This window comes from Lepidochelys kempii, chromosome 5 (genome assembly GCF_965140285.1).
Source record: "Lepidochelys kempii isolate rLepKem1 chromosome 5, rLepKem1.hap1, whole genome shotgun sequence".
NCBI lineage: Eukaryota > Metazoa > Chordata > Testudines > Cheloniidae > Lepidochelys > Lepidochelys kempii.
Window position 1 is genome coordinate 7,132,931 of NC_136384.1, and position 22,135 is coordinate 7,155,065.

General features: G+C 43.9%; 1 protein-coding gene across 13 annotated transcripts in view; it reads right to left on the reverse strand.

Moving 5' to 3' along the window:
* CELF4 (CUGBP Elav-like family member 4) overlaps nucleotides 1–18,639 on the reverse strand; it is an 889,815-nt gene extending 871,176 nt beyond the window's left edge. For 6 of the 13 annotated variants that reach the window (XR_012158835.2, XR_012158834.2, XM_073343422.2 and 3 more), the window contains exon 1: nucleotides 18,159–18,639. Coding sequence is in view for 11 of the 13 variants with exons in the window: in XM_073343422.2 (XP_073199523.1) it covers nucleotides 18,159–18,438 (280 nt within the window). In the remaining 2 variants the exon portion in view is untranslated. The remainder of the gene's footprint in view (nucleotides 1–18,158) is intronic. The other 7 variants (XM_073343428.2, XM_073343424.2, XM_073343426.2 and 4 more) reach the window with 3 other exon arrangements.
* Between the last annotated feature and the right edge of the window lie 3,496 nt (nucleotides 18,640–22,135).

The following is a 22,135-nucleotide window of genomic DNA, read 5'->3' on the forward strand; positions in this document are numbered from 1 at the left end:
CTGTGCTTTGACCCTGGCTCTGATGCACTCCATAGTGAGTCATGTTAACTGTCCTGCCTCAGTTTCCCTCTGTGTCAAAGAAGGATGGTGCTACTGACTTACCTCATGTGGGCACTACAAAGCTGAACCCATTGATGTTCGTGATGCGCTGCTACATCAGATGCTCTCCCTACAGTACGATTGTGTTGGCTGTGTTGTACCGGATTCACCTTGTCTTTTTGATGCCCTGCCAGAGCCCTCATGGAAATGAGCGGGACAGCTCCTGATGCTGGCCCAGACAACCTACGTTTTCAATAAAAGAGAACTTTCTTCCATCTCTCTCTTTCTCTCCCCACCAGAAGGGGCCCAATTCTGCTCTCATTTGCATGAGTCTAATCCCAGAAGAAATCAGTGACCCCAGATTTACATGATGTAATTGACAGCGGAACTCCTGACAGAGGGCTCCTTAGCAGGGAGAGATGCTAAAGGCACCTTAATCTTGATGGCACAATTTGATTCAATAAATGTAAAGCACATGTGCTATGGAACGGTAGAATAATCTATGGTATTGTGCACTCCCAGGCAGTGCAAGATTTTCCATTTGCAAGGGCATTTTTTTAATCAGTATAGAAATGTATATTTTCTGAATAAAGTGCTTGTTGCGGGATTTAAAAAAAAAATAACAAACTGTGAAACCTAAAGTAGGGCAATACCCTTCCCTTCAACAATACCTTGACTTCCTACAGTCAGCAGATGCAATATGCATGGGATTCAGAATGATCCCATTAAAATTCATTAAACCGTGTTTCCAGCTATTTAGTAAATTTTGAAGAAAAGAAACCTATTGCCTCTTCTCCTCCCTACTATGGCCTCTTTGAATGTAATTAACCCTTCATTCATGGGTCTTTCTATCCAACTAATCTCCCACCTCGTGCCTTCCAATGCATTTTTAATACCAGGGCTAATACTGCCACCTAAAATCCCCTAGCGCTCGCTGCGCAATAGAGCTCTTTGCAGAGGCAAGGTATTGTAAATCTCCATAAACAGTGCTTGGATGAACAGCAAATTCAGATAAGTGATGCGTTCCTTTTCATGTCTTCCAGTTACAAATAGGGAATGCTCTTCATTCTTCAAGGTAGATTTTTGTCAAGGATGAGGCTGCATTCGTACCACCCCAAGGGATTTAGCTGGTAGATTCGGGGATGGTTGGTTGTGGGGGATAAATAAATAAACCATGGCAATACACATGCAATAAATTAAAAAGCAAACAAGTCAGAAAGACATGCAAATCAGCTGGGAGATGTTATACAGTGTGTCATCCTCTCTCACACGGAATGCAAAGAGTCCGTCTTCTGCACTGCAGGGAGCCAAGGCCCAGTCCTGAAAGGTGCTGAGCCCCACTAGTTCCTCCCAATTACAGGACTGAGTCCTTATTTAAGGATTGTTGTGGGCAGGAGGAGGAGGAGAATGGGGAGATTATTTAATCTTCAATAGAACTGGTCGAAATTTTGTAATGCAATTTTTTTCTTTCCTCTAGCATTTTTCTTCCAAACAAAAGGTCTGATTTGGATGGAATTTTGGGAGGGGCTTTGGCTGACAAAACGAAAACTTTGGATGAGACTGAAAACTGTTTTGTTGTTTTCATTGCCACATTTTTGCAGGAACCAAAACTACTTCCTGAACTGCTCTGACCTGTCACTCTCTGTAAGAAAAGCCAGAAAGAGTCTATTAAGAGGTAGGAAATGCTGTGGAGACTGTAGGATGAGCCATTTCATGTATTCACAGTGCTGAGGGCTTCCTTTACAATTGCAATAGCTTGCAGTCTAAAGTGCATAGTTTTGAGTCACGGTGCGATACTTTCTCACCAGATCTCAGAAAACTTCTACTAGGTTAGAGCTTCCTTATATACCTTAGATAGGTCTCAAGGTCTCTGATCCAGCAAAACACCCACTGATTTCAGTGTGGCTACTCACCTGGCTAAATTAACCATGTGCTTTGCTGGATGGGGGCCAATGTGTTATAACTCCATTTCATCTTAAAAAGAAAAGGAGGACTTGTGGCACCTTAGAGACTAACAAATTTATTTGAGCATAAGCTTTCATGAGCTACAGCTCACTTCATCAGATTTGTTAGTCTCTAAGATGCCACAAGTACTCCTTTTCTTTTTGCAAATACAGACTAACGTGGCTGCTACTCTGAAACCTTTCATCTTAAAGAGATAGGTATCCAACCTCCTGGGTACATTGCTGTATAGTACATTGATCTGAAAGTACCCCGTGTGTGCTCAGGTGTGTGTAATTTGTATTTCTTGATTGTATTTTAGTTGATTGAGCTCTGGCTATGTGCTCATGTTCAGTGCAGGGCAAACATAGAAGAACCAACCCCAGCCTTGTCGGTTCAGTCACAGATATTACAGTTTATGTTCTGGATGAATGTTCAATCTTAAAGAACCAGGATGCCAATTTTTAAGTACAGCATTTAACTTGTATGCATTATCACTGTCGGGCTTTGCAGAAGAAGTGTGCTCTCAGGGGAAAGCTGGTATTGATATGTCTATACATTGTTCTGTCAGTTGGAGGTTTAGGGACACCCAGAGCATGGGGTTGCATCCCTGACCATCTTTGCTAATAGCCATTGATGGACCTATCCTCCATGAACGTATCTAATTCTTTTTTAACACAATTGTGCTTTTGGCCTTCACAACATCTCCTGGCAATGAGTTCCACAGGTTGTGTGTGTGTTGTGTGAAGAAAGACTTCCTTATGTTTGTTTCAAACCTACTGCCTATTTTCACTGGGTGTTACGTGAATGGGTGAATATCACTTCCTTATTCATTTTCTCCTCATATGGAAGCTGTTCCATACACCTAATCATTTTTGTTGCTCTTCTTTCTACTTTTTCCAATTCCAATATGTCTTTTTTGAGATGGGGCAACCAGAACTGCCTGCAGTTTTCAAGGTGTGGGTGTACCATGGATTTATATAGCTGCATTATGACATTTGCTGTCATATTTTCTAGCCCTTCCCTAAAAGTTCCTAACTGTTCACGTTTTTGACTGTCGCTGCACATTGAGTGGATGTTTTCAGGGAACTATCCACAATGACTCCAAGATCTCTTTCTTGAGTGGTAGCATCTAATTTAGACCCCCTCATTTTGTACGGCTAGCTGGCATTATGCTTTCCAATGTGCATTGATCATTTATTTGGACCTCAGGCTCTAGAGGTGGAAACTGAGGTACAAAGAATTTTAAGGACTTGACCTGCAAAACTCTCAGCTCTCGGTGACTTGATGAATGTTACACAGCCAGCTAATGAAAAAATCAGGACTAGAACCGAGGAATCCCGCCTCCCAGTCTCCTGATCCTACAACTAGAGGTACCACATCAAAGAAAAGGGATAGTTACCTGTAGAAAGCTATAGATGAGCTAGGGGTTTGTGTGTGTGTGTGTGTGTGTGTGTGTGTGTGGGCAAACAGTTCAGCACACTGTTGTGATGAACAAATTGTATACGAAGGGGTCCATGTGTATATTAACAGCGTCATGCTATCGTTCAATTAACATACATCTCTATTGCACGGAAAATACATGGATAAATTCACCTGTGATTTAAAGGTAAGGCACCAAAAAATTAATCTGGGAAATAGCCAGGCTGACATAGTGGGTTATAAAACTGCAAGAACAACCTAGTTGGAGTGAAGCACTCCATCTGGAGCTCTTAGCCTGATACCAAAAACCAAAACAAAAAAAGGCCCAAATTATCATTCTTATTATTTATGAACACAGATGAGAAGCTAAAGGGTACACTGCAGCGTACACAGATGCTGATTATCTGGAGATTATATTGATGATGTAATAAAAATTCACTTTGGCTATTAAGCAGCACCAGGACAATCAGAGAGAGATTAGATAAAAATCAGAGAGAATGAATAATAGAAGGGAGAGGGAAAGTCATAAACCATACCTCCCTGCAAAGCACTCCATCCCAGAGTACCCCTTCAATCAGAATAAAGAAGTGTTGGAGCATATATATACCATCCATATGTACACATACACACCCATACAGGATATAGGTAGATTTGTGTGTGTGTGTATATATACGTACACCTGTAGGTAAATATGTATACACACACACACATATATATACATACACACACCGTTCTATGTAGCTATGTGTGTGTGCATAACACATATACACACACCATTTATTTCTGCGTGTGTATGTGTGTGCAAATATCTCACATTTAGGAATATACCTTATGCCCACAGACTCACGAGGAGATAGATAGATAGATTAGATAGATGTGTGCATGCCTAAAACAAGCTCCCTTTGCCTGCAGCAAACCCCAGTCGGATGGCGATGAGAGAAAACTTTCTCCTCCAGAGTGCTTGCTTGAATGAAAGCGGTGCTGCTGCACGTCCAACGTTGGTTCAAGTTTACTGACCATGTTTAATATTTGATTAAACCTTTGGCATAGCTGACTATCCTGATCTGAATAGATGATCCGACACTTTCTCTGGTAGTAAAGCCAAGCATAAGTAATAGTCATCCTCTGACTATGCGACTTGAATTTTGCCATCTCTAAAGAAGCTGCTAAATGCTTTTGGATTCCTTTCCACTGTTCTGTGTTTTCAGGTGGCCTCTACGAAAACAAACAAGCAACAAACCAGGAAATGTATTCATTTGCCCCAGACAAAGGTAGGGCATTGATTTATTAGTTATGGGGGAGAAATCCCCCTCCTTCCAAACACTCAACCTTCCCCGGCTCTAAGTATTTTTCCTCTCCTCCTCTCTGTACTTTTTGCCTGTGGTTTGCATTATCCTTTGGTAAATACATTACAACATGCTCGACACCTTGCTCGGCAGCTTGGAGATGTTTGTGCCGTTGCCCACACAAACACACATACATATGCACACAACCAGCAATTTTACAAGTAACCCATGGTGGCAGGGACAGGGGATGGGCATGCAAGCGTTTGCAAGGGAATATAGCTAAGGGTGGCAGAAAACAGCAAGCAGATCTGCAGGACTGGAGCGCATTGACTGCCATGGATTATGAAACAGCCACTGATGCTTTCAGAGTGGATAGTAAGAAAGGTGATTTTAGCTTAGGTGCTCTGTGCACTGGCCTGCTAGATCAAGAAATGCCCAGCCCTTCAGCACAGACATAAGCCAGACCTAATAATAATGATAAACACTTTGAACCCAGACGGATGCTTTCCACATAAAGATCAGTGCAAAGCTGAGCATCATGGTTCTCTTTCTTACACACAGAGAAATTGAGGCACAGATTGGTTTAAAGACTGTGCTCAAGATGATACAGGATGCTAGCTGGGAACAGAACGCAGCTTTCCCGGCTCCCAGTCCCCGTCATCTCAGACTATGCTTCCTCCCTTCTCTGAGATGTTTTCTTTATTTATTTTTGGGGGGTGGGGGGTGGGGAGAAAGGATTTAAGATATGAAAAAGCTTCAGAACTACAGGAAAATCTGCTTGTAAGAAGTAGCATTCTTGCCCTGCAGGGAAAACATAATCCCGTGGAAAATATGTGAGGGATCATTGCGCTGGTGGGAGAAATCTGGTGTTGATTTGGCTAAAAAAATGGTGACATTATATAGCCTTTGATATATTGTATTGTGTTTTGATCTTCAAAGGAGGATACAGAGCCTTGATCCTCTCTCTACTGAGACTGCTTTCTTTGGCCTGGATGGACAGAGTCCGATCCTTTCTAATGCTTGCCGTGGCTTTTACTTAGGCTGGCCAGAGCGGCCTATCTTCTGCACAAATACTGAGCATGCCTCCAGCCCTGCTGTTTGGTGGAGGGCAGAGAAGCACGGGGACAGGCTAGAATGATGGGAGTTAAATTGCAGGTCCAAGGAATGGACCCAGAGCATGTGCAGTGGCTGACAAGAGCACAAGGAGAGAACTTAACGTGGATCAGGGAACCTGGGCAGCAACAGTATGGAGCTAAGAATCTGGTCAGGACAGTGAGAGTGTGGGAAAGGTGAGCAGGCCTGGGAAGTGAATGTGACAAGCAAGCAGGTAGCTATGAGAAGTGGGTCTCTGAGGCAAGCATGGGGCCTTGGGAAACTGAGCCTGGAGTTCGACAGAGCGAGCCCAAGAACTGAACTCCTGGAGCGAGAGCTGGCACTTCAGCTAGGGGGCAAAGACTGGGCCTTGGGACGAAGCTTAAAGAGCCAAGCCTTGGCACCAGACCCAGAGAGGAAGAGCCTGGGAACTGAACTTGGAAAGTAAAAGCATAGGCCTGGATCTGAGAACTGAGCCTGGGGAGACAACCTATAAACCAGTCAGTAGCGAGTGATCATTTAAAAAACACAACCCCCCGCCCCCCTCCCCCCCGCATTGCTGGGGAGACCAGACTGGAGAGAACACAGAGCCCCCTCTTCTCAAACAAGAACACACCGTTCTTCCCCTTCATGCTGCCAGTAAAGCTAAGCAAATATATAAATAATTAAACACAGACTTTCCCTCCTGCCCCAGGGCCTGCGAAACGGAGACTAAGTTGGATTTCAGGCCGTCAGACACCATCATGTTGCATGGACACACACACACAAAACCTGCCTTCCCACCTTCTGCAGAATATCAGCGACAAAAGTGGATCATCCTGACTGCAAGCAACCAGAGGCTGAAAACGCGGGTTTACGCCACCAGCAATTCAGAGCCACCCTTCCACCAACCCCACTTCCTCTGTGTTGGGCTGTCAAAACAATGAGCAGGAAGGGGGATGAGAAATGACAAATGTGATATTGACGTAGTAGAAAAAAAAAAACCCAAAAGCAACACCCCAAAACAAAATGAAAACAAAACCCACCTGTTCAATTTGCTAGTATTGGTTGCCAGCTGGTTAGTGTGGGAGAGACCCTGAAAAACCCCTTTTCACTGAACTGATTTTCAAATGAGTTTCATGCTGATCTGACAGACTGGCCACTGGAATCCTCTGTTTATCCACATAGCGAACCCCGGAAGTTCCCCCACCCCGCCCCTGCACTGGACCACTCTGCCATGGAAGAATAATGGGAGTTCACACTCCATGGCCTACTTTCCCATCCTCTCATGCCCATAGTGGTGGTAGTTTTTTGTGAAGTGGCCCTCTGTTCACTAGGCACTTCATCCGAAGCCCACTGAAGCCAGATGGGAGAAGTCCCATTGACTTCCTTAGGCTTTGGGTCACATCCTAGCCAATGGACAGAGACCACCAACACAATTAAGCTAAACCACTGAGGAGCCATCACGTGGGAACAACTTCCTGCCACCACAGACCCATGCTCGCTAAGGACCCTGATGCTCGCTAAGGACTTGCTTAAGCCTGATCCAAAACTCATTGAAGTCAACAGGTTTGGCACCAGGCCCTTAGAGCAGAAAGGCCTGCCATAGCCCTTTCCCAAAGCCCAGAGGCATACAGTTCCCTAAGGAGCAACAATAATGACTATACATAGCTCCTATATGATTCATTTTTAAATAGTCCATTCAAAATCCTGAGTTGTGCATGAGTACATCTCTGTAGGCACCGACATTACAAAGAAAGGGCCTGAGCCTGCTTAATGGCAAAACTCCCATTGGCTTCAGCAGGCCCAAATAGACACTCAGCCAAAATGTTTGAGATCCATTTCTTCATCCTGTCCCCACATTTTAAAGCCTGAACTCGGGTTTGGGTGTTTCCTCTGCTCCCAGTAATCTGCCCTGATTTAGCATCTTTCATCTAAGACTCTCAAAATCATTTACCAGTATTGATTAAGCCTCACATCATACCCCCGCTTCCCTCAGAAGTCTGATTCTTCCCATTTGACAGATGAAGAAGCTATGGGTATGATCCAAAACCCAGTGAAGTCTTTCCATTGATTCCACAGCTTCAGATCAGGCCTCGGAGTTTAACAACCTGCTTAGGTTGTATTGCTGAGTCTTTATCAAAGCTAAGATTAGAACCCAAGAGTTCTGGTTGCCCATTATGAGCCCATCACGGCTAGATCATACTCTGTCCCTAGCTGGAAAACAATAGAAAGCACTGGTAACACTCAGAAGAGGGCAGCCCTGCCATATATTAGCCAGTAGTGAATAGTAAAGAATGAACACCAATGTTTTCTTTTGTTTTGGTTAATGTGGCATTAACTTTTAGTATCCCCACTAGTAGAAAGTAAAAACTGTCACCACTGTATCACTGTTATCTCCAGCAACATCTTTATGTGCAAATTCATCTGCAATGTATTGATGGGTTGTTTGGTTTGGGTTTTGGTTTTTATTTGTATCCCTTATGCTCATGGTGAACTTGGAATGAAATCATTTGTAAGATACTTATTTTCTGGGCCTCTAAATCAGCTATGTACCATCTCTTGCAAACAACAATGTAATAATAATGTCTTCTGAAGACTTTTGCAAGGGTTTTTACCTTCACTTTCCCACCAAGGTAATTTTTTTTTTTTTTTTTACTGCCAGCCTATCGAATGAGACCTACGTTTCTTTGTCGTCTTTTAAAAAAACAACCCCCAAAACATTCTGATGTAGGGAGGGGTCGCATAAATGAGGAACGGCACATGTCACAGAAGAGAGTGAAAAATCAGACCCCTGATCCATGTATTATGGAAGACTGAATCTGATCAAATAAATAGCTTTCAAAAGCAATTAAACCCCTGCAAAAGGAAAACACTTGCCCTCTACACTGAAACAAGGAATAATACGAGGCACACCATCCTGAAACTACCGTACGGCGACTAGAATGAGACACTTCAAGCTGAATGGTATAACCGAATGAATGAACTAGCAAACCTAGATAAGACAGCATACAGCTGAAGGGAGTAGTTAGGAGATTCTGATGCAAGCTGGTCTGCATGTCTAGATTTATACAATTAACAATCTTAAGGTAGTCACAATCCATATTACTGGGAGTTTCTGTCTCATGAGCAGTATCCTGCAAAATTGTTTCTAACTTGAGGCCTGATCCAAAGCCCCTTGAAAACAGGGGGAGTCTTTCTGTTGATTTCAATGGGATTTGGATCAGATCCTTGTCTGCTTTATAAAGAGAGAGAGAGAGAGAGAGAGAGCATTCCTTCCCCTTCGATTCTTTTCACAATAATTAATTAAATTAAAATATTTTAAAAACAAGAAAAAAAAAAAGTGGGGGGGGAATAACCAGAAAATAACCAGACACTTTTTTCTGCATCACCAGGTAGGCTAACAAAGCAAAATTGCTCTTAGGGATCAATCCTTCACTGATAAGGGCTAGACTAGGTGGCCCAAAGAGTCTTTGCTATTTCTAATGTCTCTGATCCCCTTGCGGCTGTGATACAGTCATGCAAAGATCTTATGTAAAAGAAAGATACAGATAGATGTGTGATAGCAGAGAAGTGGGTCACTTTCTGTTTGGACAGGGTGAACATTCTTTTCTCTGAATAACGGGGAAGGGATGAGCCCTGCTTTAATAGGCAGTGAAGCAGAGTTTTCACTGTGTTAGCTTTCAAAGAGTTTCAAGCCAACACAATCTGCTCAGGAAAGGGATCTGTCTTGCATGCAACGTTTCAAAGAAGTGCTTCAAAAGATCTGTACCTTAGTATATTATTAGCATCAATCAATATTATTAACATTACAGGACAATTTTGTAAATTCTGCATTGTCCTCCTTCCCTAACTGTTACAGCAGTTACTTTATACAGTCTCTGGTTAGGTTGGTCAACAAAGCTATCGATATTATTAATGAAGAATATATCTACATCGTGACCTTTGCTCACAGAACTGAATCTCTTCTAAAGGCTGTCAGTTTCCTTAAAGAAGTATTGATAAGCTCATTACTGTATTGCTTTATATAATTTTAGGTATGATTTTCACTCACCCTCAAACATCTTAGGATAATAAAGTAATGTTCTTCCCGCCCTTCCTAAAAACTGGTCCCCTTAGAATGGATCAAATGGTGAATTAGAACATTACGTAGAGGAAATATAATCATGGGAATTCTACAAGCACTCTGTGATATATATTTTGATCTTTTGAAAGCCTTCATCCCTCTGGATCCTGGTAAGAAAGCACTGTTATACAGGGATATTATTAGGTTGATGCTGCTTTATTCATCCACCTGCAAGAAGCTGTCGACGACAACAAAGATATTTGTGTGTTTGCAGTGAGTGATGCCTATTGTGTGAGGTAAATCTACCCTTAGAGATTGAAAAAAAGGGGAACTATGTGCAAAGAGAAGTCTGTCCTTTATATACATGTGTGCATGCATGCTCTGTGTGTGCGTAGATATTTGTATTAGAAACTGTCCAAGTATGCAGTCAGATCTAATCAGACCAACACTGTTTGCAAAACTCCATTTTTCTTCTCTCTGAAGAAAACTCATGTCAGGAGCCACACGTTCAGCGCACTGTAAAGTCAGTCTGGTTATCTTTAAATATTTTTGAGACCCAGACAAGCTACGCGTAAACCAGACATGGATTAATTAGGTGTGACCGTATCATTAAATTAGCACAATGAACAAACAGCTTCATATCACATTCAACTCTTCACATACTGATTCCAAGAAGTCAAGTCACCTGTTACTTTTGCCGAAGAATAAGCTTTCCGTAATGTTGTATTTGACAAGTGAAATATTTAGAGAGATATGTGACTATGTGCATATTGTACACACACACACACATAAATACTTATCCATGTGTATACTGAACATGTGTTTTCATGAATATGTATGTACAATATATGTATGATTGTGTATACACTAGTATAGCTCTCTGTATAAACATTATATAGACAACTCTATTCAGTACAGCACCTTCCATACAAATGACATCCCATAATCTTTTCCAGAGTTAAAGAAGAGAATTATAGATTTAAACAGCAGTGCGGGAAAAGAGGGATTGTGTGGCATAAGCAAAAGAGAAAATGTCTGTCTATCTGCCTGTCTATCTGTAATGAACATTAGTGTGATCCACTATCTGCAAAATACTCTAACTTATATCTTTACAGCCCATCTGTCCGGACAACAACAGGCTCCTAGTGACAAAGCATCAGCAACATTCCCATCCTATGAAATGGTTAATGTTAAGCAATGGTTGTCCCTGTTCAAATAAAGGAGGGAGAAATAAACAGATAAGGGAGAGGTAGATCGAAATCTGTATGCCTCATTGGCTCAGCTGTCGGATATTTCTAATGCATGTTAAGGGTTTGTTACTAAGAACCTGTTAAATATATTTAAACCTTTGATCTGTAGCCAGTCTTAACAAAGGTGACAATTAATTAAAGGAGAGAGCCTTGCAATAAAGTTCCATTGTGGTCAGTTTATATACACTGTCCAAAGCTGGCTCATGGAAGTCACTGTCAATTAAAATCTTGTTGGAGTCCAGTTCATTATCAATTTTTCCCCTTGCCTTGATCAATATTTTTGGTAGCTCCTGCTTGACAAACTTAACACAATGTCTATATCTATATGTCTTTCCATTCATTTCCATGGAATAGACCTGTATATTATTTATTTTTAGTCATTACATATGGTCAGGCACTTTATTTGAGAGGCTTAGTGTTCCCATCCATCTTTATGTTAAGCAGCTACAATAATAAGCCTTCTCTTCCTTAGAGAAGATGTCAGTTGCGTATAATGAATGCGCATTAAAAGCTGCATTCACCTGCATGTTGTATCCAGGCTGGGGCTCAAAGTGACAAAAGCAAACAAACGCAAATCCCACGATGACACCCTGACTTCAGCTCACACCAAGTATTGCAGCACAGAGCGTGCAGAATATCATTCCATAAGATCATGAGATCTCAGTCATGCCATGGCATGGAGGACTTAGGAAGAAAAAGATCCCTATATTATAGCCCACAGCTCAGTCCACGGAGCTACGGTAGGGTAACAGCTTTAATTTCTCCCTGCCATGATGCCTTCCCCTCCCCATCCCCATTGCAGTTTTTAATAGATAAGGCTCAGTCCTTCACAGCTATTTCTGGCACAACTCCCTGTGGCATCAGTGAGTGAGAAAGGAGGGAAGAGACTTGTAATAAGAGTTGTTTCTCTTGTTGGTTTCCCTCCTTCCTTTAAGTATTACTTTATTCCATTGAAGGGAATCTAGGAAAAGAGATGAGCTCAGCCCTGGAAGTGTAGGACAGCTGATAACATCGACCGGAGATATTGTGGTTTACTATGTAAATCCACCACCCACAGCTTTTAAAAAGCATGCGGCCCATACGACTAGCACAGGGCTCGCGTGGGAAGGTAATTGACTGCATGCAAACCTGGGGCCCAATCCTGCTCCCATCGAAGCAGATGGTAAAACACCTATTGACTTCCATAGGGGAAGGAGAGGGCCGGCCCTTGGTGCTAAAGAGAGGAGGATGCTTAGATTCGTAGTCTCGTTCTCTGTGAGGACAGTGCTCAGCTTAGCTCATGTAACCGTTCACCTGCTTTGGACAAGCACAGGAACAAAGTATTGTAGGGCACAAATACAAAGGAGTTGGCAGATGAGCACCTATGAAATTTGTGGCCTTCTGCTGTTCTGGACTATTACTGTAACTTTACAGCCAAGACATATTTAAGTTGCTGGAATTGTTTGGGGGTTTTTTTTTGGTTTTTTTTTCAATACAGGTATCATCTCCCCCAATCATTTCTCCTTTGAAACCGTTACTGCCTGTCGCATAAACCCTCCGTTAGTCACACTCGATTGACGTGAGGGACCGTAACAGCTCCTTCAGAGTCGTCATGGTCTGCCAGGTCAATGCGGCTGGCCTGCATGCGCATACGGTATGCATGATAAAAAACCCTCTTATGCCTGGCTGAAGAAGTTGCTGCGTATTTGCAGTTCTCGAGGCCAGAAGGGCCCTTCCTTGATCTTTCAGCCCCTGAGCTCTGAGCCCACCTGCAACGCACAGAGAAGTTCCTAAATCCGCCCTCCCTCTCGAAGGGTTGCATCCAAATTTATGTTGAATGTGACACAGCTCCTGTGGCTTTACTCCCCCTTCACTCAGGCAAAATTCCCCATGACTCTGTCAACTTCCCTCCCAAGACTGTTCCATTGCCTGCCTGACTCTGCTAATATCCAGTTTGAATCATCCCCCACAGGGTGCCCTGCACCTGCCTCTGAAGCATCTGGCCACTGTCAGAGACCGTAGAGTGGACTAGACGGATTGCAGGCTTGGTCCTCACTGCGACAACGTTTCTAGTGTTTTCTACTGTCATTTCTGGTCAGTTCCTCCAATGACCATGCTCAATAATCCTTCAGGTATTTGGAAGCTATTACAGCCTTTATGGCCTTCCTTTTATGATTCTCATACATGTTACTCTGTTGGCCTCACATTAAAAATAAGTCAGCCCCTTAAAAAAAACTTTTTCGTCCCAGTAATACGTGTTATTACTGACTGGCATGAAGAATCTCAGTTTAGAAATATGTATGAAATGTAGGTTTAAGCTGTAGAATTTTTTAAAAAAAGCTCCTAGAACTACAAACTTTTCCCCCTTTCTTCTCACCCACCCCACCCCCAGTTATATAACTATAAACTAAGCACGTTATAGTAATTATTATTATTTCATTTGATAAATGCAAAACTTTACAGCCAAGTGAGAGACCCCTGAAAATTGGAGTTTGTATTGGAAATGCTGGCACAATGGTAACAACCATAACGGTACTGGGTGCAGATGCTATACAAAACCAGAATTCATGTCCAGGCCACTGGAAAAAAAGACTTAAAATCTAGCATTTTAATTTGCAAAGCAACCTGCGCTATTTGTTTGACATAAAATGTACATAGATATAGATACATCTATATGGGGTGTTGTTAATGTACAGAGGCTTGTTTGAGGTTTTTTGTTCATCTGTCTTTTGCTTGTTTTGTTTTCCTCTCTTAGATCAAGCTATCCAACTGTCTTTCGCCTGTTTTCAGGGATTGTTCTTCAGACAGCAGACATAAAGCCTCCACTCTTTTGTTCCAGTTTATTTGTGCATTCTCCTCCCTAAAACTTGTCTGCTTTACTACCGCACTAAATACTACATGCATAGTGTTCAGCCAGGCAAACCTTATGTTTCAATTATGGAAGTGTTTATTCAGCACCTGTATTTACTTGTGTTCCTTTTTGACTAAATTTTCATTTCCCAAAATCTTTATAATCTATCTGTGCCTCTTAATTTAATAGTCATTGTTATTATTTTGAATTTCTGAAGTATCCTAAAAACTGATATCATGCTGAGCAATCTCTTTCTCTCTGTCTCTCTCTCTCTCTCTCTCATGGGAGAATATAAATAAGCCTTGCATACCTTTACTCCAGGTGTCAGAAATTCCAAAATTAGTCATGCTTTTGAGAAGAGGGTATGGCAAACAGGGGAAATAAACTGATATGTTGGTACTGCATCTTGCTAACTGCCTTTCCTGATTTGCTGAGTGAGATTTGGGTCATCTGAGTACATCATCCTAACAATGTGACTGCCATGGTGGTTTTCTCTGAGTTCTTTTTTTTTTTTTTCAGAGGCAATTTGAGAGGACATTGTAGCTTTCAGGACAATGCTGTACCTACCAGCCCCCAGAACCTCTCTCTTTCAGTGCAGTAACCTGCCTCTGTTTCACTGCATCGCAATTGAGAGTGGGATACACAGATCTATTCGGACTTCCTAAATAGAATATTATGCAGGCCCGTGTGCTTCAAATTAAAACCCACTCCAGGCTTTGGGTACCAGTATGCATCGGTAGGAAAAGGCTGCTTAAGTCTGTTGGGACAGTTCTATATTTTGATTACATTAATTCATAAATATTATACTAAATACCACTAAAATGGGCCTTAAATGACTTCAAATAATGCATTATAATATGGCTGTCCTGAGAGCACTAACCTTTATGTCTCCCAGTAACTCAGCCTTTAAGCATACTCTGCTGCCAGACAAGAGGGGGGAAGTTATGAATGGATGGCTTGCTAAATTGTTAGTCTGTGATTAGTTGACTCTCTCTCTCTCTCTTTGTGTGTGTGTGTATCAGTGTGTGTGTGTGTGGGGGGGTCAAAGCTGCCTAGATTTCTGCTGGCAAAACATCCGCACAAACCCCTACCAACAACACAATAAAGTAGCAGAGGATATGAGTGTGTTGCTCTTGCCCCATTGGGGAGAGGAGCGGGAGGAAGGAGCGGGGGATGAAGGGGACATGGGGGTTAAGATCATGCCATGAAAACCTTTCTGCGCAGGGATCAGGCGATCCTTACACTTACACACACACGTGCCTGCAAAACAAATGTATTTCTATCAAGTATCTGGGCTGGATGTCAGAGTCTGAATCACTGTCACAGAGCCTGGGAGCTCATAAGCTTTTGGGATGGATTTGTGTGTGTGTGTGGGGGGGGGGGGGGACGACGACAATCTCTGACTTTACCTTTAGATCTATTCTTCTCAATTTCCCATGTCACAGAGAAAAACCCTACAGGGATCTCTTTACTATTGCTGAGACGCACACCTCCACTCCATTCATTTCAGTGGCTTTACACCGGAGATGACTGATCTCCATGTTTTTACTCTACGGGTTGTTTGTGGTTTTTTTTTTTTTTTTAGTAATACAATTTATTTATTTATTAAAGGGATCGCTTTCCACACAGTTAAATAAACTACAGCTCCCATTAACCCTTGACATCCTTCACTGGGATACCCCCACGGCTTGGTCTGCGCGTGAAATCGACTAAGGGAAAGGGATCAATTTATGGACGCTCATTATGCTGCAGTTGTGGAAAGCGTCTGGGGTTTTTATACCGCCACCCTCCGCTCTTGGATCTAAGTTAGAGGATCTTTATGCCATTCTTCAACCATGCCAAAAAAAAAAGGGGGGGGGGATCTGAGTTAATATTCTGCTTTATGTTGCCGACTTAGATGAGAACAAAAGAAAAAGGGGAGAGTGAGAAAGAAAGAAAAAAAAAACGAGAAGCAAAACACAATCCTAATTTTTCAAAGCCCCGTCATGCTTTTTGACTTAATAGTAATTAATCACCAGTGGCAAGAAAGTCATTTTTTCCCCCCAGGTAGCCAGAGGCACATTTTGATCAGGATTAGCTAATAAATCAGCAGCATCACCCGAACGGAGTTCAGACACTTCTCGGACGGACTACATAAAACCGATCTCTCAAACGCTGGCATCTCGGTGCCTAGCCCCGCTCCATGACAATAACCATCAGCACCCCCCCCCCCCCAGACCTCCCCACTCCGAAGTCCAGAAGTACTAAGAGGTTGAAAAGGAGTCTGCTTTCTACAGCAGTCCGGGCTGATCCACCCTGACCGGTCCCCCAACCTAGGTGGCAGCTTTAAATATAGAGTTGGAGGAGAATGAAGTCCTAGCGGCTTGCTTATTTCAGGAATATTCGCTCAACATTATTCAGACAGCAAGAGAAGTGCTCGCTTCCCTCTCTGTGTGTGCACACAAACACACATCTCTGCGGACAATGCATGATCTACAGGGTGAGATACGTAGTGTACAAAATAGGAAGACATTAAAGTTTGCCCAGAGCTAGAAATAATTACAGACTAAATCCAAGAAGCCTCTAGCCAGATGCCATCTCCAAATGCCCTGGATTTTGCATTCAGGCGAAGCTCTGTGGTAAAGTTTGTATTCTTCATTACTATTGTTTCCTCTTTCTTAAGGAAGAAACCCGCACCATTCACACACACCGCCCACGGGAACTACCCCGCATCTGCCAGAGACAGAGTCTCCTAGGACCTCGCCTTCCTGATGCTTATTTTTACCGACGAGTTGTTTAAACGATACACACCAAACACTAACCTTGATGTGGTTTCTAGGAAGCTTGACTGAAAGGTGAGAAAGCTCCTAAGTTATACTGATCGTCTGGGGGGAGGGAAAATACCCTGTAATTTATATGCCCTCCTCAGTCTCTTTTCTCTGTATATTGTTTTCTTGGATATAGGGTTATATTTTCATTCTTTTCCGGGGCGGGCGGGGGGTGGGGAGTTGACTGCTAAACATGCCGTTAACTTTACGATTTACAACTCATCAAGCAAGCGGAATAGATATTAACCCACCGAAATTGTTCTCTGGGACTCTGTCCACTAGGAGTCTGCGGGGTTAACAGAAGTTGAGATTTAAACCCTAATGTAATACATCTGACTTCCCCCAGCCCTGGATCTAAAGGGACCACCCATTCATATCTGTGCTCTGTTTCATCAAGGCGGTGTCCTTTTTTTTTTTATAAAAGCAATGCTAAATAAAATAAAATAAAAATTAAGAAACAAGAATTAATAAATAATAACAATAACCTCAGGAGTTAACGGCGTTCATTTGGGCTGCCAGCGCATCCTGTTTGTAAGCGGGTCTTCTATGTAAATTGCCTTCAACTACTCAGTTTAGTCCTACTTTCATGCCTGGCGATCAACCTGGTGGCAAGCACTAAACTCCTGCTGATCCCAACTACACATCCGGACATAACAGCCCCGAGGATGAAACATTTGCAGACCCCACTCCGCCGCTACAGCTAAGAGCTGGGGGGGGGGGGAGGCGGGGGGGGGGGGGAAAGGAGGGCGGAAGGAAACGCTTCATGAACGCTGCTCCAGACCGTTAAAATAAAATCCCAAAAGTTACTGATCTCTTCCAACATGCCCGGAGAATTGAGCACCCACGCTAAAAAAAGAAAAAGAGAAGTATCGCTGTGTATGCACGGTAGGTTTGCTCGGGATGGTCTAATAGTCCCTCCTTTCCAATGAGCCCCGCTGTTCTCTACTTTGCAATTGTATAGAAAGAACCCTGCCTGGGATTTCTTTTATTGTCCCCCCCCCCACACACACACCCTTAACAAAATTAACTCAACCTCCCCCATCCCTTTATTTTAAGGTCCTGGATCTCTCCCACGGCATAGCTGTAAAATACACACACACACCCGGTGTGGAAATGTGCCGCTAGGAAAGACAAATAAATAAGCCCTCCCCGTCTTTTCAGCACCACCGATCTGTGGACAGCTGCCTCTGGCCAACCCCGGCTCCCTCCCGGCGCTCTCCGGCTGCCTCAAGTGATTGCATCGCAGCGCAAAGCAAAAGCAAATATATATATATATATATATTTAAAAAAAGGAGAAGAAGAATAAATAAACCGCGTGCGATGTCCCCCACCCCCTTCCCTCCTCTCGCTCTGCTTCTCTTTCGAGGAGGGTCTGGCAGCCCCTGCGCCCCACCGCGCCCCCCCCAAACTCCCCGGCTCTCCCGGGAAAGTTGGAGGGGAGCTCACCTTTGTGCATGCCAGTGAACCTGTCCTTCAGCACCGTCAGTTCGTAGATCTTCCCGAACTCCTCGAAGAGCGGCTTGAGGTCCTTCTCGTCCAAGTTGCGGGGGATCTGCCCAATGAAGAGCTTGATGGCATCGTGGTCCTTCATGGGGATGGTGGCGGGGTTTCCGGGACTGTGGGTTAATCCGTTCATGTGCCCGTTGGTGCTGGGGTTGGTGTGATTGCTACTCAGGCTGGTATTGTCTGCTTGTCCGTTTGCTAACGTGGCCATCTTTATATACATAGAGAAAATCTTCTTTCCCTTTCCCCCCCCCACCCTCGCTTCTCTTCGCTCGCTCTCGCTCCCGCGTTCACACACACACACATACACACTCACACACACACACTCCTCCCTCTCTGCCTCGCTCCCTGGGTCTGGGCTGGTTTCTTGTTCTTGTGTGTGGGTTTTTTTTTTTTTTTTTTTTTTTTTTTTACATTGAGGATCTGTGTCCTTTCCGTTTAAACAGGCTGGAGCGGTTCAAATTCCCAGCCAGACGAGGGGGTGGTGCGTGTGTGGATGAGCAGGGTAGGGACCGGGGGCGGAGGGGGTGGGATCTGCTTTTGCCTCTACCCTGGCTAAACCCCCCTCCTCCCAGCTAGCCCCCCCCCCACCTCCCCCGTCTGCCTGCCTGGGAGAAGCTCAATGGTACCTTCCAACCCAGCCCCTGGCTATAAATAGCATTAGGCGCATGACTATTGGAGAGAGAGTCAATTTCTATTGTGCCAAGTGAGCAAAGGGGAGCGATTGCATTTTAGGAGCAATGATGATGATTTCCACCCCCCTTTTCCTTTGCAAGCCTTACGATCAATCGCTGGCATGTTTTAATTTCAGTCATCACCCGGAAAACTGCCTTTTATTTGGGGAGGGGGGACCCCAAGGTGTTCTGGCTTTATTATTCTATTAAATCTGATGATGATGATGAAATTGATCTTAAAAGCAGTTCAGAGAAGGAGGAAGCCTCAGCATCACAGGCTGCTCTTACTGTTGTGGCTGTATAATTTCTCTCTCTCTTACTCTGTCTGATCTTGTTGCATCTGAAAAAAAAATTACCCTGCTTGCTCTTTAGTTATGTTATTATGCCATCAAGGCAGGAAAGGGGGACTGTATTACTGTAGATCTTTAGAGAGGAAGGGGGAAGCTATAGGACTACTGTTGATGGTGATGATGATCCTGTATTTTACATGCAATCAGTGCCGGGAGTGGGCTGTAAAGGAGTATATGTGCTGGGGAAGAGACGGCTTAGATAAGATTTCCTTGTTCGACTCCCAAACCATCAGACTAGTCTGTCTCTCTCTCTCTGATGGAAACATTAAACGTATTTTGTTCTCATCAGGGCTGAGAGATGCTCGTCCGAACAATGCATTATAGACAATTAAATTGTACTCTATTAAATATATCAGATCTCATTTCCTGTCGTTCGGAGGGGGCAAAAAAAAAAAACAGACCAAACCCCCATGAGCACAAGGTTTTTTAAAATAAGGGTATTACCAACGTTCAAAGCATCCCCCCCCCCCCTCCCTTAAACTGGAATGAAATCTGTGGAGGCTTGCTGGCGGGGCTGATGCTACCAGCAGAGAAAGGGAAACAGGAAGAGGAGAGATGAAAGCTGCTTTGCAGACTTCAAGTTACCTGGGCCGAAAAAGAAAAGCACCTTCTTGGTTGATTCTCTCTCTCTCTCTCTCTCTCTCTCTCTCTCTCTCTCTCTCTCTCTCTCTCTCTCTGTGCTTCTCTCTCTCTGTCTCTGTGTGTGTGTTTCTCTCTCTGTGTGTGTGTGTTTCTCTCTCTCTCTCTCTCTGTGTTTTTCTCTCTCTCTCTCTCTCTCTGTGTGTGTCTCTCTCTGTGTGTGTTTTTCTCTCTCTCTCTCTGTGTCTCTCTCTCTGTGTGTTTCTCTCTCTCTCTCTCTCTGTGTCTCTCTCTGTGTGTGTTTCTCTCTCTCTCTGTGTCTCTCTCTCTGTGTGTTTCTCTCTCTCTCTCTGTGTGTTTCTCTCTCTCTCTGTGTGTCTCTCTCTGTGTGTGTTTTTCTCTCTCTCTCTCTGTGTCTCTCTCTCTGTGTGTTTCTCTCTCTCTCTGTGTCTCTCTCTCTGTGTGTTTCTCTCTCTCTCTCTGTGTGTTTCTCTCTCTCTCTGTGTGTCTCTCTCTGTGTGTGTTTTTCTCTCTCTCTCTCTGTGTCTCTCTCTCTGTGTGTTTCTCTCTCTCTCTCTCTGTGTTTCTCTCTCTCTCTCTCTGTGTTTCTCTCTCTCTCTCTCTGTGTCTCTCTCTCTGTGTTTTTCTCTCTCTCTCTCTGTGTCTCTCTCTCTGTGTGTTTCTCTCTCTCTCTGTGTTTCTCTCTCTCTCTCTGTGTCTCTCTCTCTGTGTCTCTCTCTCTCTCTCTCTCTCTCTCTCTCTCTCTGTGTCTCTCTCTCTGTGTGTTTCTCTCTCTCTGTGTCTCTGTGCGCGCACACACACCAAACTATTATTCGTTTCTCCCATAACGGGGCCATATATCGATTAATCAGTCAGCTAATTTTCATCTTGCCTGGACTCAAATTTGAAGCAGGGGAGGGAGCTGTCATGGTTTTACATGATCTCCCCCTCCACGTCACCCCATCATTTCAGGGAGCATCAGCGAGGGGCACAGAAAACCACAGCAGTTAGGCAACCGCATTGTGCATCAGCTCCAGCCTGGAGACCGGGTGTGTGTGTGTGTGTGGTGGGTGTGGGGGGGGCGGGGGGGGGGGGGTAACACGTGTTATTGTAAACGGAAGGGAGAGGAGTAAGGAGGCTATTCCTTTAATTTTTTAGCGTTCCTAAACGGCTATTGACAGAGCTATTCTCCCAGTGTGATAGAAGAATTTAAAAAAAACAAAAAACAACACTTTTTTTTTTTACCTCCTGCCTTAAAGAAAGAAAGAAAGAAACTACAACAACATGAAATGAAACTGTCCTTAGGTTTGTCTGATGCATTAAATGAGCCGAGGCTGCATAGCACTCAGTGGGACTAGGAGGCAGGGGGCCGATCCTGCATTCCTGGGCGATCCCCTTGCTTTGGGATTGGGGAAAAGGTTGCAGGATCCGGCCGGAATTTTTTTTTTTTTTTTTTTGGGCAACTAAAATAAACTCGGGGCCAGCCACTGGAGTAGCGAAGCCGGGCTCGGCCCCAGCTCTTATTCACTTCGCTGGCGGAGGAAGGGGGGGGAGTCAGTTCCTTCCTTGCTAAAATCCCCCGGGATCCTGCTTGCTCCTACACTCGGCTTTTCAGCCGGTCAGCATGCCATTGCATTGTCCAGCCAAGCATCTCACAGTGGGTAGCAGGTGCAGGAGAGGGCGGAGGCAGCACTGGGCAGCCTTTCCCTTGTATCATCGCTCTCCCGGTAACTCAGACCTACATTACAAAGCCCTGCCCGGGGCAGGTCCTTCTCTTTTATTGCTCTTTAAATATCTCACACTGGTCATGAGAAGCAGCTTTCTTTCAGAGCCCTCCAAAGGTCTGATGGATGGCATCCCATTTTAGTGCCTCACTTAAATTATGGAGTGCTATTTGTGTGTGTGTGAAAGTTTGCATTCCTTTCCGAGAGCATTTCACAGCACAGCGCAGTGTGTACACAAGTGATGCATCCAACGCTTTGGGAAACTGACCAGGCTAAGATTTCTCCCCTCCCCACCTGCATTTCCCTTGAATTACTCACCTTCAGTGTTTAATTCGTGCCAGGGCTTGCCAGGACTGAGCCCTGACACCCCTAGGCTGGGCAGTTAGTAGCCCCAGCACCTCTGCACTTGGCAGTTCATAGTCCCCTGGGCTTGCTGCATCGGTTATGAATGTAAAAAAAATAAAAGTAAAAATTGCTTTAGCCCCAGCACCTCTTTCATTACAAATTAAGCACTGCTCGCCTTCAAATGCTGACTGGTGCCCATATCCCAGGCTATGTACAACCACACAGAAGAGCTCCTTAGGAAGAAATCC